Source organism: Prunus mume, linkage group LG3 (assembly GCF_029339155.1).
Source record: "Prunus mume cultivar Tortuosa linkage group LG3, ASM2933915v1, whole genome shotgun sequence".
NCBI classification, from domain to species: domain Eukaryota; kingdom Viridiplantae; phylum Streptophyta; class Magnoliopsida; order Rosales; family Rosaceae; genus Prunus; species Prunus mume.
The window spans coordinates 16690220-16702623 of NC_142700.1; the positions used below are offsets into that span (position 1 = coordinate 16690220).

Below are 12404 nucleotides of genomic sequence, written 5' to 3' on the forward strand. Positions count from 1 at the left end.
CATTACAAAACCAATAAACTTGAAAAAGATTGAATTACTCTCATTTCGGACTTCCCCTTACGTTTACTAATATTTAAGTTTAAGAATTATTTTTATTCTTAACTTCCCTTTTATTTACAAACACATAATAAGAATTAGAAAATATATATATATATATATATATGAATTAGAAAATAGTTAATCTCATACTATTTCATTTTCTGACATATTCCTAACTTCTTCCATTCATCCCTTTCTCATTCCAATTAAGTAAAAAAGTCATTGATGTATTCCTCAACTACTATGCGAAGTTCAGTAACATGTTTGACAATAAAATAAGGAGTGAGGACCAAAATGAAATGTTCGTCAAACTAAAATGACTACTGGTGTGTTGGCTTCCCCTCCGTCAAGAATCTCGGGAACCAAACAGTGTTATACGTGTTCGTACGGTGTCTACTCGTATTGGCATTTAGGCTTTCCGGAGAATTCAAAACTTATGCTCAGCTCTACAGTCTATCTCCAGATAAGCTCAATCAAATTAACTCCCAATTTGTGGGAGCAGATTTCCACCAACAAAATGGGTTCTTAGAGACTCAATTACCTAAAGAAATTTTCAATTTTGATGCTTTCATAAAGCTTCAATTGTCCATTAACCAAGTAGGTATTTTGCAGAGACTTGAATTTGCTCAATCTCTGCAAAACCCAACAAAAGCCAATGGCTTTGTCCAATTCAATCATGTGGGTCTCTGCAAAACCTCCATTTTCTAGCTCATTTCTCCAAAACCCTAAACCCCTTTTGCCCCAAATCTCACGTCCAAGTCTCCATTCTCAATCTTCACTGACCCCAACAATCCACTGTGGTCTGCGTGAGCTCCGAGTGCGAATTGATTCCATAAAGAGTACCCAGAAAATCACCGAAGCCATGAAGCTCGTCGCAGCTGCCAGAGTTCGAAGAGCCCAAGAAGCAGTCATCAATGGCCGACCCTTTGCCGAGACCCTCGCGGAGGTCCTTTACGACATCAATGAGAGGCTTCAAGGTGAAGCCATAGATGTGCCCCTGACAAGTGTTAGACCCGTCAAAAGAGTTGCTCTTGTGGTCATCACCAGCGACCGCGGTCTCTGTGGTGGTTTCAACAACTTAGTGATAAAAAAGACCCAGACCCGGATCGCCGAATTGAAGAAACTTGGATTGGATGTCACTGTGATCAGTGTCGGCAAAAAGGGTAACTTCTATTTTATGCGTAGGCCTGAGATTAGCGTTGATAGGTTTATAGAAGGTGGCCTATTTGCAACAACAAAAGAGGCTCAGGCCATTGCGGATGATGTTTTTTCACTTTTTATTAGCGAGGAGGTTGATAAAGTTGAACTTGTGTACTCTAAATTTGTGTCATTGGTGAAATCCCAACCGGTTATTCAAACCCTGCTTCCATTGTCACCGAGGGGCAAGGTTGTTGATGGGAATGGGAATTGCGTTGATGCAATGGAGGATGAGTTCTTTAGGCTGACAACAAAGGGAGGCAAACTGAGTGTGGAGAGGGATAGTGCGAAGAAAAAGAGGGAAGGGCTTTCACCGGTTATGGAATTTGAACAAGACCCTGTTCAGATTATTGATGCCATGATGCCTCTCTACTTGAACAGTCAGATTTTGAGGGCATTGCAGGAATCAACAGCTAGTGAGCTCGCAGCGAGAATGAATGCTATGAGTAATGCGACCGACAATGCAGATGACTTGAAGAAGACTCTTTCGAATTCTTACAATCGGGAACGTCAGGCAAAGATTACAGGGGAGATATTGGAGATTGTTGCTGGAGCTGAGGCACTAAAAGATTTTGAGTAATCTCAATCTTCCTCTTTTTGTAGTTCGTTCATTTTTTTCCCATATTTTTCATGGTGGAAGTTTTGTGACTTATTCATAGTCAATAAGTTAGTGCAAAGCATCATTAGCTAGAGAGTTTCTTAATTGTAATGATAGTCTGAGCTCTCACATTGAGAACCATATTATGAAATGGAGGAAAAAATAATATCATTCTTGTTCATTGATTAGCAGTGTGGAGATGCAGATGATGATATCAACTAGTAGAATTACAAAATCATCTACTCTTGAAATGTTGCATTAATGAATTCTAATCTTCAAAGATTGTAAAATCCTAGTAGAAAGATTGTTTCCATACATTGATTGGGCAACTCTGATAGAAATTTAGGAGCTTGATGAAGAAATCAATCAAGAAGTTGTCATACGGAAACTATCAGTCTCATTTCCTTGAAAAAAAAGGGGAAAAATGGAGGAGAAACTTCTAGGTGCTTAAAAATTCATCACACCGTTGAGTGTTGATAGTGACCACCATATATTTTGAAGAGAAGAAGGTATCTTTCGGGGGCAATAATGTAATTAATATGCAGCTTTCCAGAATATACAGACTTCTCAAATCTCAACATCTCCTCCTCCCATGGATTAGAATACATTAGTGAGTCATATAAACGCATAAACTTAAGACAAAGTCACTTATATTTTTCTTGGTGGAATGCTAACTCTTGTTATCTGTCTGTTTTTACTTGTCCTGCTTTGCTGCTGGTAAAAAAGCTAAAATTTACAACGGGGGAAAGTTAAAATTTGTTCCTTCCTCAGTCTCACTGTGGACCAACAACAGAAGAAAACAGCCGAGAATAATAAGATTTCCACAAGTTTATGGTTACACTTGATGACCCCACTTATGGCCACAGCCCTCCAATGCATTGCATGAGCATCAGCAACTTGAATCTGCTAAGATTGCTTTGCTAAGATTCTCCTTTGTTTTTTTTTTAAAGTAATCTTGGAGGTGGTTGAATTGGTGAAAAGCATTGGAAAATTTTGTTGGTTTGTCGTGCATATGGCAAAATGATCTGTTTTTTTCTTTGGCATGCAAGTCGGTAGCCCAGGTACGATGAATGACGGCTTCTCGGCATTGTTTGTGGGTCATATTGCTGTTTATAACAGGTCCTTCCAAACTTAGATTTCCCTTTCAATGTGCAATTTTGTCTTGGTTGTGATTCTTTCTTTTATTACATATGCATAATGCATGCATCACTCTTGTTTTGTCGTCCCAGAACTTTCCTAGACGGCTCTCTCTCTCTCTCTCTCTCTCTCTCTCTCTCTCTCAGGTTAAACCTTTTTTGTGTTTATTATATGATTCGCGTGCTTTTTTAATCTTTTCCATTTGACGTATACAATTCACTTTTCTCTTTCAATCTTTCATGTTTATTTTCTTACTTTTGGTCTCTGTTTCCCGATAGTAACTAAATTGTGCGCTGTGAAGACAAGGTTGGGCTACCATTTCTGCTGCTTTTTCTTTTAATATTATCCTCTCTCTTTTTGTTTACTAAGGAATTTTTCTTTCGTTTTTTTATGCGAAACAGAGAATTACAAAGCAAAGCCTCCAGGGCAAGCCAGCCCAAAGAGATCGAAATAAAAAAGAGAAACAACAGATAAAGGAAGACAGTAGGGATCTTAGCTAAAATATTATTTGTCACAGCCCCATAATTTTTCTGTCTTTGCTTCAGCTGCTTTAGTCACAAGTATTGACTCTCCTGCATTGCAGAGCTATATTTTCCGAATGTAACATGTGTATAGCTCCTGCTTTAAGAAAAATGTGAATCAAATCTGAGGAAGAGACAGAAGGCAGAGAAAACTTTAATTGTGCCTTATATTATTGTTGTATGACACTCCCCACGTTTGCAATAAAACTTTAAAATGTAATGATAATAACCTCAAATCCCAGTGGACTTGAAAGGAAAGCATCCACTACTTTAAACTAATCAATTCAGCATCCCTCATTCCCTGTTTTCCATTTGTTGTTTGCACCTTTTTCTTCTTTCTTAAAGGAACACTCTCTCTCTAAACCAGACATAGCATCATCTGAGAAGATCCCTACTGGCCAAATAAATTTACAAAGACATATTCTTTATTTTCTTTTATGGTTTTTTTTTTTTTTTTTTTTTGGTTTTGTTTTTTTGTTTGGGGTTTGCTTGGAATTTACAAAGAGAAAGATCTTATTAACTGGTTTTGTTTTACCTTCTTCGAAGTCAGACTTCTTGGGGACCAAAAGTAAATACATGGGAAACCATCAACTTGGAGATCTACAAAAGGCAGGTCTGTCTTATTCATGTCATTTTTCACTGCCCTTTTGTACCTGTGGCAGCTTGGGTTCTCCATAAAATCTACCCCTAGTCGAATTCTTCCAATCATCCTCAGGTAAGACCTTGTATAGAAGAAATAAGATTCTTATAAGAACCATCGTCTTCCCTCTGCTTTTAAGTTCTGGTAATAGAAAAGAAAACCATCTACTCAAAATTTTCTCTTTAACATAATCTTGCTTTCCCATGTTACAGATACCCCTTTGGAATCTTGGGAAAGTTGTGGTGCCTGGCAGTTCTCAATCAGAGAAAGGTAGATTCTTATTTCCCTCAACTGAGACACCCTTTTAAGGGTGGCAACCCTCTGAAGTAATCTTAAGAATTCTCTCTCTCTCTCTCTCTCTCTCTCTCTCTCTCTCTCAACTTCCAACTTGTATTCATTTTTGGTATAACAGCTTCTTTGGACTGCAGATGATCCGCATCTAAATTCTGACCTCTATGAAATGTTTTTGTCATCTTTGGACAGGTAGGCAATCACCAATGGAGAATAGGTATGGTCTAACAAGGCAGTGCAGTGGAGTTTGGAGGGCCTTGAGAGATGGAGACTTTGAGGAAGAGGATGTTTGGGAGGTTCTAAAAGATAGGAACATTTCTAGTAACAAAATGGTTGGTAGATCCAAGGAATCCTCTGTTTCTGTTCCAAGACACCTCCCAACTGCTTCAAGAATGATCCCAAAAGCTAGCAGTCACAAGTATGGAAGTGGCAGTAGCTGTAGTAGCAGCAACACCATCACTCATGAAGCCAAAATTGTGCAACAATCAGCACCTGTCAACATTCCTGATTGGTCAGAAGTATATGGACAGAAATCAAAGAAGGCCCCCAAGAATGTTTCATGGCAGAATGATGATGCTGATGATGAAGAAGAAGTTGGGGATGATGATGGGGACAGTGATGATGATGATGAGGAGGAAGACTATGACTCAAAGGTACCCCCTCATGAATTTATTGCTAGGAGGCTTGCAAGGAGCCAGATTTCTTCTTTTTCTGTTGTTGAAGGTGCTGGAAGGACCCTCAAAGGGAGGGACCTCAGCAAAGTGAGAAACGCTGTTTTAACAAAAACTGGTTTCCTTGAATCATTGTGATCAGGTCTCATCCAATGCAATCAATCATGAAGGTCTTGCTATAATTGTCATGTCATGTATAGGGGTTTCTGTGATGGGTTTTTTTTTTTTTGGTCAGAGAATGTCTTGTGCAGTTAATGTTTTAGGGTGTAAGAAATCCAATTTTAGTTTGTAGAATTGCCATGAAATTCATCTCCCTTTTCCTCATGGGTTTTTAATTGCACATTTCCATTTTCCATGTATAGGTTTTTACTGTCCTAATATGTGAATATTTATGGCCCAAAGCATAACTAATTGCAGGTACAGCAACGAGCTGCTGCCGTTGTTTTTTTCAGGGTGAAAGCATGAAGTTTCATTCATATGCCACAAAATCATAAAATCAGTAATGTCAGAACTAAAATAATGAGAACCAGGAACATATCATACTGCTACTAACATTATCTTAGAATCTCATTGCCCCCTTATGAACGTGGCCAAAATTGACTCGCAATATACATTCATTTTATTGGGTTGGCCTGGCCCCAGAATGATCTCTATTCAAGTATGGTTAGGTGGGAAGGAAATATTATAAAATTCCGTGCATCGGCCACACGAAGAACATTTTTTTTTATTTTAATACAATCGATATTTGAAAAGGAGAGAATCGAATCTAGAATCTAGAATCTCGGGTGCAGAGGTAAATGCCCCTAACCATTTAAGCAACAAAAACATTTCTTTTAATCCATAATTGCACAACACTAAAATACATAAAAGATCTACCTCTGCTGTCTAAGCAAGTTACCTTTATTGGGCCACATCCCACATGGGCAAAAAGGCATTTTGCCCTTTGAATGAACCCAATTATTGTTACTGCGTGCCCAGCCTCCTCAACGATGTGGAAGAAGAAGAAGGACCTCACCACCACACAGATAAATCTGAGAATTTGAAAAAGACCTGTTACCAACTGCAATGAATGAATTAGTCTCTTTCTTTTTCTTTTTCTTTTTTGTTTTTTCTTCCTCAAATAAATAAAAATGCTGCAATCTCTTTCAATTCAGAGTGTTCCTCAGCTAGAAAACAAGCTTTCCTTGAGCTTTCTTAATTTTTTTTTTTACTCTCCCCACTTAATCATGCTTTAACTGTTTAATCAGTTTACCTCTTTTGACCTTTGGGCTACGACCACGTGTTGTCTCTTTCTTTCCCTTCTTTGCTTTTTTTATTTATGGTAATTGCACTTTATTTATTTAAAATATATTGCTTTTCTCCACTCTATGCTGAGATGGCAAATTTTGGCTTCAGTAAAATTGTTTTCAGTTCAGAGTATTTTATCAGAAATTTCAAAAATTTGACTGACTTTTCATTCGTGGTCTTGGTATTTTGTAGTTTTTAATTTATAGAGCAGAAGGAAAGGATGATCAATTACAATATATTTCTAGAAGAGCATACAAATTTGTGTGAAATGGAGATAATATTATTTTGCTATTTTTAGTCAATTACAATATATCACACGTGATAAATTTTCACTTAACGTGTGATATATTTTCATTTAACATGTCGAATTAATCATAAATAACAAAATAATATTATTCTCGTTCTACACAAATGTAAGGACAATAATCCACCTATATTGAAATAGCCATTTTGGACTACTGAAGCCCAAATGTGATACGCCTTGAAGTTTTGGGATAATAAATAAATAATTACCAAGAAAAACAAAACAAACTCATTAGCTAAGATGGTGATCATAAGTGCGGTACATGCTCACTCAAGACTCAACGACAAAACTTATGCATTATTTTGTACAAGTAATAATAATTTAGGTTCAAGTTCAACCACATGGTGGCTCAGTGCTCTTACCTTTTAAATCCCTTATCTGTTATTTTTTCGCCTAAACTTTACAGCATTGATTTGTCGACATACATTCTAAAACAGGGAAATCATAATCCTCTTCTTAGTTCAATTATTTGCTTGTAGTTTGGCTAAAAATAGTCGTCCATGAAGGCACGTTTCGAAATTATTGGAGTCAAATTACCTTATATTGGCTCCGCCACTCCACGCGTATATGCACTACGAACTTACTGCAAATTCTATATCAATCAATCAATCAATCATATATACATATAATCTCGCATTTTTATATATCGATTCGCAACGTCAAAGGCTGAAGAAACGAAGGAAGCTAGAAATTGCCTCAGCCTTTCCTTCATGGAAAAATTCTAGTTCCTTGAGTGCCAAACTTCTGAGCTCCTTCACCACTTCCATTGTTTCCATCTCATTTCCTTCTTCAACTCTATTTGAAAACGCTCTCATCACTCCCACACACAGACCATATCTTCTCAATCTCTCCGTTTCCTCCTCACTTGCACCTCCTAATATGGCCCCACAGGCGGCCCCACATGCATGGAACCCACCTTCCTTTTTTTCAAACACGTATTTGTAGTACCTTGATTGTTTGCACAGCATCAGTATCTCATGGTATTGCCCATCCACCATGCCCTGTGACCCCATGGCACGTGTCATTTCAACGATAACCCGTAAAATCCGGTCCGAATTGTTTTGGCCCGGATCCATTAACTTAGCCAATAACTCATACCCAAATGCAAATATTCCATCTCCAGTGAGAAGCTCTACCCCTGGTCTGTGAACCATGGGCCTGGGCTTGGGCTTGGTCTTGGGCCTATCGGTTGATAGAAGTTGCTCATGAGTAACAGCTGCGGCATGCATGAGGTGCACGGCAGCCGCCGCAGCAATGGCTTGGTCGCGGTGGCCGCCCACGAGCATGCGGCCACGCACAAGGCCGGTCCGGGGCTTGGCGGGGCGGAAAACACGAAATGGTGCATGGGCTCAAACACTGAGAGTGGAGGCCTGACAAGGATGTGCTGCTTGAGATGGACCTCTATCTCGGCATGCACGGACGCCCAATAAGGATGATCTTGCGACATTACAGCCGTCGTGGTCCTAGATGGACGGCTAGGATTTGATCTTGACATTATAGTTGCCAATGGGTTCGGGTTGATGCTAATGCGAAGGACAGCTGCCATATCTAGGATAGGAGGAGGCGTGAGAGAAGCTTATTGAGAGAGGAAGGTGAAGAGGTTAGATACAATTATATAGGAAAGTCTCAGAGGTAGGTTTGTTCTTGTTTGTTGTCGTCTGCTTCATTCGTGGAATCTTTGCTCTGCCTAATTTGCCAGCAAGTGACGTCGTGTGGCCCTCCTTGTCTGCATAATTAACTGAGCTGCATGTCGTATGCCCACTTACAGTACTGAAAAATAAAAGACAAAACATCTAATCAAATGAATGGCTGTGCGATTGTCACTTTTGGGTTGTTGTAACCAGCCGATCAATACTTTTGGTTTGGAGCTTTATATAGCTGTACTGTACCACATCACATGTATCACATATTAGTGAATTAAGGGCAACGTCTCCGGTGCACCGGTGCGCCAATTTTTCATAACTGCCACAGCAGGTAGCAGGTAATATCATATAAATAGCTGTTATTTTCACTCACATGTCTTATTTTCTCAATTACCTTATCTTCTCACTCATCATATAAATTTTTAAAAATACAATTATATTTTTCCACCCACTAATATTCCTAAAATACCCTTTTAATTATTACCTCATTTCCTCTCTCCTTTTATTCTCTTCTCTTTGCTCATGTATTCTCTCTCTTACGCCCCACACATCTTTTTCTCTCGTTTTTGCTGTATGTTATTTTCCACTCTCTCTCTCTCTCTCTCTCTCTCTCTCTCATGTTTACTATACAAATTAAAACAGCTTTTTGCTGCATCTTTTTTTTTTTGTTTTGTAAATATGGATTCTGTGAATATAATCATATTTATGCTCTTAGCTTTTCCTACTATTAATAAACTCTTTCTCTAAAGTTATGTGTTAAGTTATATAATGATGATCTTCTCACAATTTTTGAAATTTTCATTGAATATGAAATTTTTCTCTAATTACCTCTTCAAAGGTCCACTTAACAAGCTTAGATTTTAAGGTATTTCTTGTCAAATTTTGGTGAATTTTATTTGATTAGAGGGAGTGTGCTAAGCGAAGGACTACCAAGAATGACTCCTGTTGGTCCCAACAATGCTTCCCATAATGGTGCCTTGAGTGTGCATGAGGGGTTCCCTTTTGGGCTATTACTTAACCTACTCGTGTTCTTGTGCGGGTGCCTTGAGTTTATATTTTATTTTTGTTTGTCGTTCTCTGTTGTTTTGCTGGTCCTTAGTGTCTTTGGCTGATGCTTTAATGAAGCAAGCTTGAGTGACCAAAAAAAAAAAAAAAAACTATCGGAGATATATAGCTGGAAATATGAAGAAGCAAAAAAAAATTGTTTGGTCTGTTAGTGTTTGTTTTTATTTTGGGGAATGGTTAGAGATTGTTTTAGTTGGTTTTGGAATCTTTGAATTTTGGATTGTTTGATTTTGGGGATTTTTTTTTACAGGTTTGGTGCATATGCTTATACATGTCCATATCTATGTAATTTGGTTGTGTTTATGTAATCTTCAAAGAGGTTTTACCTGCAATTGGAAATGGTTTCCGCACAGGGTATTGAGCAATTTTCTTTTATCAGTTCCTTTCCGTTATTATTTCGTTTCCATGTTTCTGTGATTAATTGAATAATACCTCTTTCATCTATTTATCTATGCAATGCTTTCAATGGTTTCAGTTCTTGATTGGAGGAATCAGTTCTTTTTTTTTTCTTTTTTTTTATGCGGCATAAAATTCTATATGACCATCAAAACAACTTAAAGAATGAAAATGCCATTAAAGAACACTAACTAATGCTTTGGTTTGTTTAGAAACAAACATGAGTTTTTGTTTTTATTTTTTTTTAAGTGTCAAAATTATATTTTTGGAGCATGAGAGAGTATAGAATGTCACAAGGAGTTTGTATTAAATTTTGGTGCATTTTTTGGATTTATAATTTATTTATTATAATTTTTAGAAATTAAATTAAACGATATATGGCGACACATGACAACCAAAGAAAGAAGAAAATATATAACATGGTATAAAAAGAAAAAGAAAATATAAGGCATGGTATAAAAAGAAAAGAAAATATAGTGCAGACAAATATAAGTTGAAAAGCATGTAGCCAAAAAAAACAAGGAAAAAAAGGAAGAAGTGGAATTATCTAATGGGAAGGGATGGCTGGCTAGGGGTAGGGATGACAATTTTCCCCATGGGTAAGGGTTTTCACTGGAATTTCACCCTAATGGGTCAGGTATGAAGGACATAAAACGGGTAAGGGGATGGGTACGGGGAATTTTTTGGGTATGGTGTTTGGGGAGGGGTGGGGATGGTATTTTAATCTCCAACTTAAAATATATATATATATATATATATGTTATTAAAGTGATCGTACCGACTAAGTTTTATATTTTATATTATTATATTTATATAATTTATACAAACCTTAAGTCACATTACTTATTTATTTAGTTCACTTCCAGTACATATATAAACATTCTCATATTGTCTCATAAGTATACATTATATATATATATATATTCATTAATGCCTTAGTACTTTTTTTTTTCAACAAAGTAGTTATATATTGGTTTTTTCTTCCGTAATGGGGCGGGTCAGGGAATCCCCGATATAAATATTGTGGGTATGAATGCAGAGATGGGGGAAAAACTTAATAGGAATGGGGATGGGAATGGCATACCGACCCCTCATTCGACCCATTACCATCCCTAGCTGGGGGAGTTGGGGGGTTTAATTGTTTTTTTTAATGGATATAACTTATTTTGTTTTGTTTAGGCTCTTTTAAAAAACCTTTTTTAGTTTTGCTTTTCTCTCTCATACTTTTGTTCTTTTTACCGGTTGTGCAAGTTCCAATTATAGCTTTTTCTACATTTGTCAATAGCCGTTGATTACAATTGATCCAACGTTGAAAAAATTCGAGCACTGATACACCAGGTCCATGGTAGAATTTTTGGTGAATTAAGTTGTGTTCGAGTGTATCATGTGGTTACTTATCCATTTCGATTTGCAGTAACTGTTCTTTCTAATGTTTTTCCATGACACAAACCACAACATGATTAATCTTTAATATAAAATGAAAATGAAAGGCAAGAGATGATTCTTAAATTATGCTTGGTTTGGTTTGGTTTAGGCCTTAAATCACACGCCAAAATGATGTAATATCACGAGTTTGATTACGCCTCAAATTGCATACCGAACTAATATAACATTACGGTTTGAATTAGGGTGAAATGGAATGGATTTTGTAATGCTCCAAATTTCCAAAAGGTCGATAACTAGATGAATGGTGGTGACTTGTGGCCAGTCCACGATGATATACAAATCTACGATGTATCACATCACATATATACTATTAGCAATCAATAATTGTGTGTGACTAAAATCCATTATCATGTTGTTGACATGTTAATACTCATTTTCCGTCTTTTTTTTTTGGGTGATATAATAATAGATAATTGACTAAATAAACAACCTCTAAAATTTCAATTAAAAATTTCAAGTTTTTTCAATTTTCGTGGTTTTTATTCAATTTTTACCGATATCGATAATTTTTCGATATTTCCATTAATATTTCCGTGTTTTTAAATCACCGATATCGTAGACAAAGATTGCATTTGACTATTCCAAAAGATGTCAAGATTGCCAAAGACGTAACATGGTTTAACATGTTCCGTTTAGACCCTAGTTTAGAACATGCAAGTTTTTCTATTAATGATGGCACGAGCAAAAATGTGCTGAATTACATTTATGCCACCAATGCATATTTTTTTTATTTCTATTTTAATTATTGTTATTGCTTAATATTTAAATTTTGGCTAATCAAGCTCAATTTGATTTTGATGAGATCCAAGAAATTATCTATCGCAAGTTCAACCCGAGCTTCATACCCGCTTGAACCCAGTCAAATCTTAGATAGGGTTTGGGGTGGGTCTTGTTCTTCAAATTATAACCCTGAACAAAAGGTATGTATAATGGGTCATTGCAGGTATTTGATCATTCATTTCATTTGATGGGGCCTCTGGACCTGTAAAATCCATCATTTGAGTCATGTTCTTTGCACGTGGTCCATGTGTGCATGCCGTCTTCTGGATGTAAGGGTAGTTGGGCATTTATGAAGACAAATAAATTTAGAAGTAAAGAGTCCACCGTTTGATTCTCTAAATAAATTAAATTATTCTGCACCTTATGCCGACATGTGACACTGGTTGTTC

The 12404-nt window shown here is 36.9% G+C and overlaps 3 protein-coding genes across 4 annotated transcripts; 2 read left to right on the forward strand and 1 right to left on the reverse strand.

Annotated features, from left to right (window-relative positions):
• Window positions 1-316: 316 nt before the first annotated feature.
• On the forward strand, window positions 317-2015 carry LOC103326447 (ATP synthase gamma chain, chloroplastic-like). Its single transcript, XM_008228667.3, has one exon. The coding sequence runs from the start codon at window positions 695-697 to the stop codon at window positions 1814-1816; it is 1122 nt and encodes a 373-aa protein (XP_008226889.2). The 5' UTR covers window positions 317-694; the 3' UTR covers window positions 1817-2015.
• Window positions 2016-4115: 2100 nt separating this feature from the next.
• LOC103326446 (senescence regulator (Protein of unknown function, DUF584)) lies at window positions 4116-5429 on the forward strand. 2 transcript variants are annotated; one of them, XM_008228665.3, is made up of 3 exons: window positions 4116-4207; window positions 4345-4402; window positions 4616-5429. In XM_008228665.3, exon 3 carries the CDS (start codon window positions 4630-4632, stop codon window positions 5230-5232), a length of 603 nt encoding a protein of 200 aa, XP_008226887.1. In that variant the 5' UTR covers window positions 4116-4207; window positions 4345-4402; window positions 4616-4629; the 3' UTR covers window positions 5233-5429. The 2 variants fall into 2 exon arrangements, with proteins under 2 accessions (XP_008226887.1, XP_008226886.1); XM_008228664.3 differs by lacking the exon at window positions 4116-4207 and having other exon boundaries at window positions 4214-4402.
• Window positions 5430-7169: 1740 nt separating this feature from the next.
• Window positions 7170-8516, reverse strand: LOC103326445 (heterodimeric geranylgeranyl pyrophosphate synthase small subunit 2, chloroplastic-like). The gene is given in 2 exon segments (XM_016792964.2): window positions 7170-7967; window positions 7970-8516. Coding segments are annotated over 2 exon segments (885 nt in total). The 5' UTR covers window positions 8232-8516; the 3' UTR covers window positions 7170-7344.
• Between the last annotated feature and the right edge of the window lie 3888 nt (window positions 8517-12404).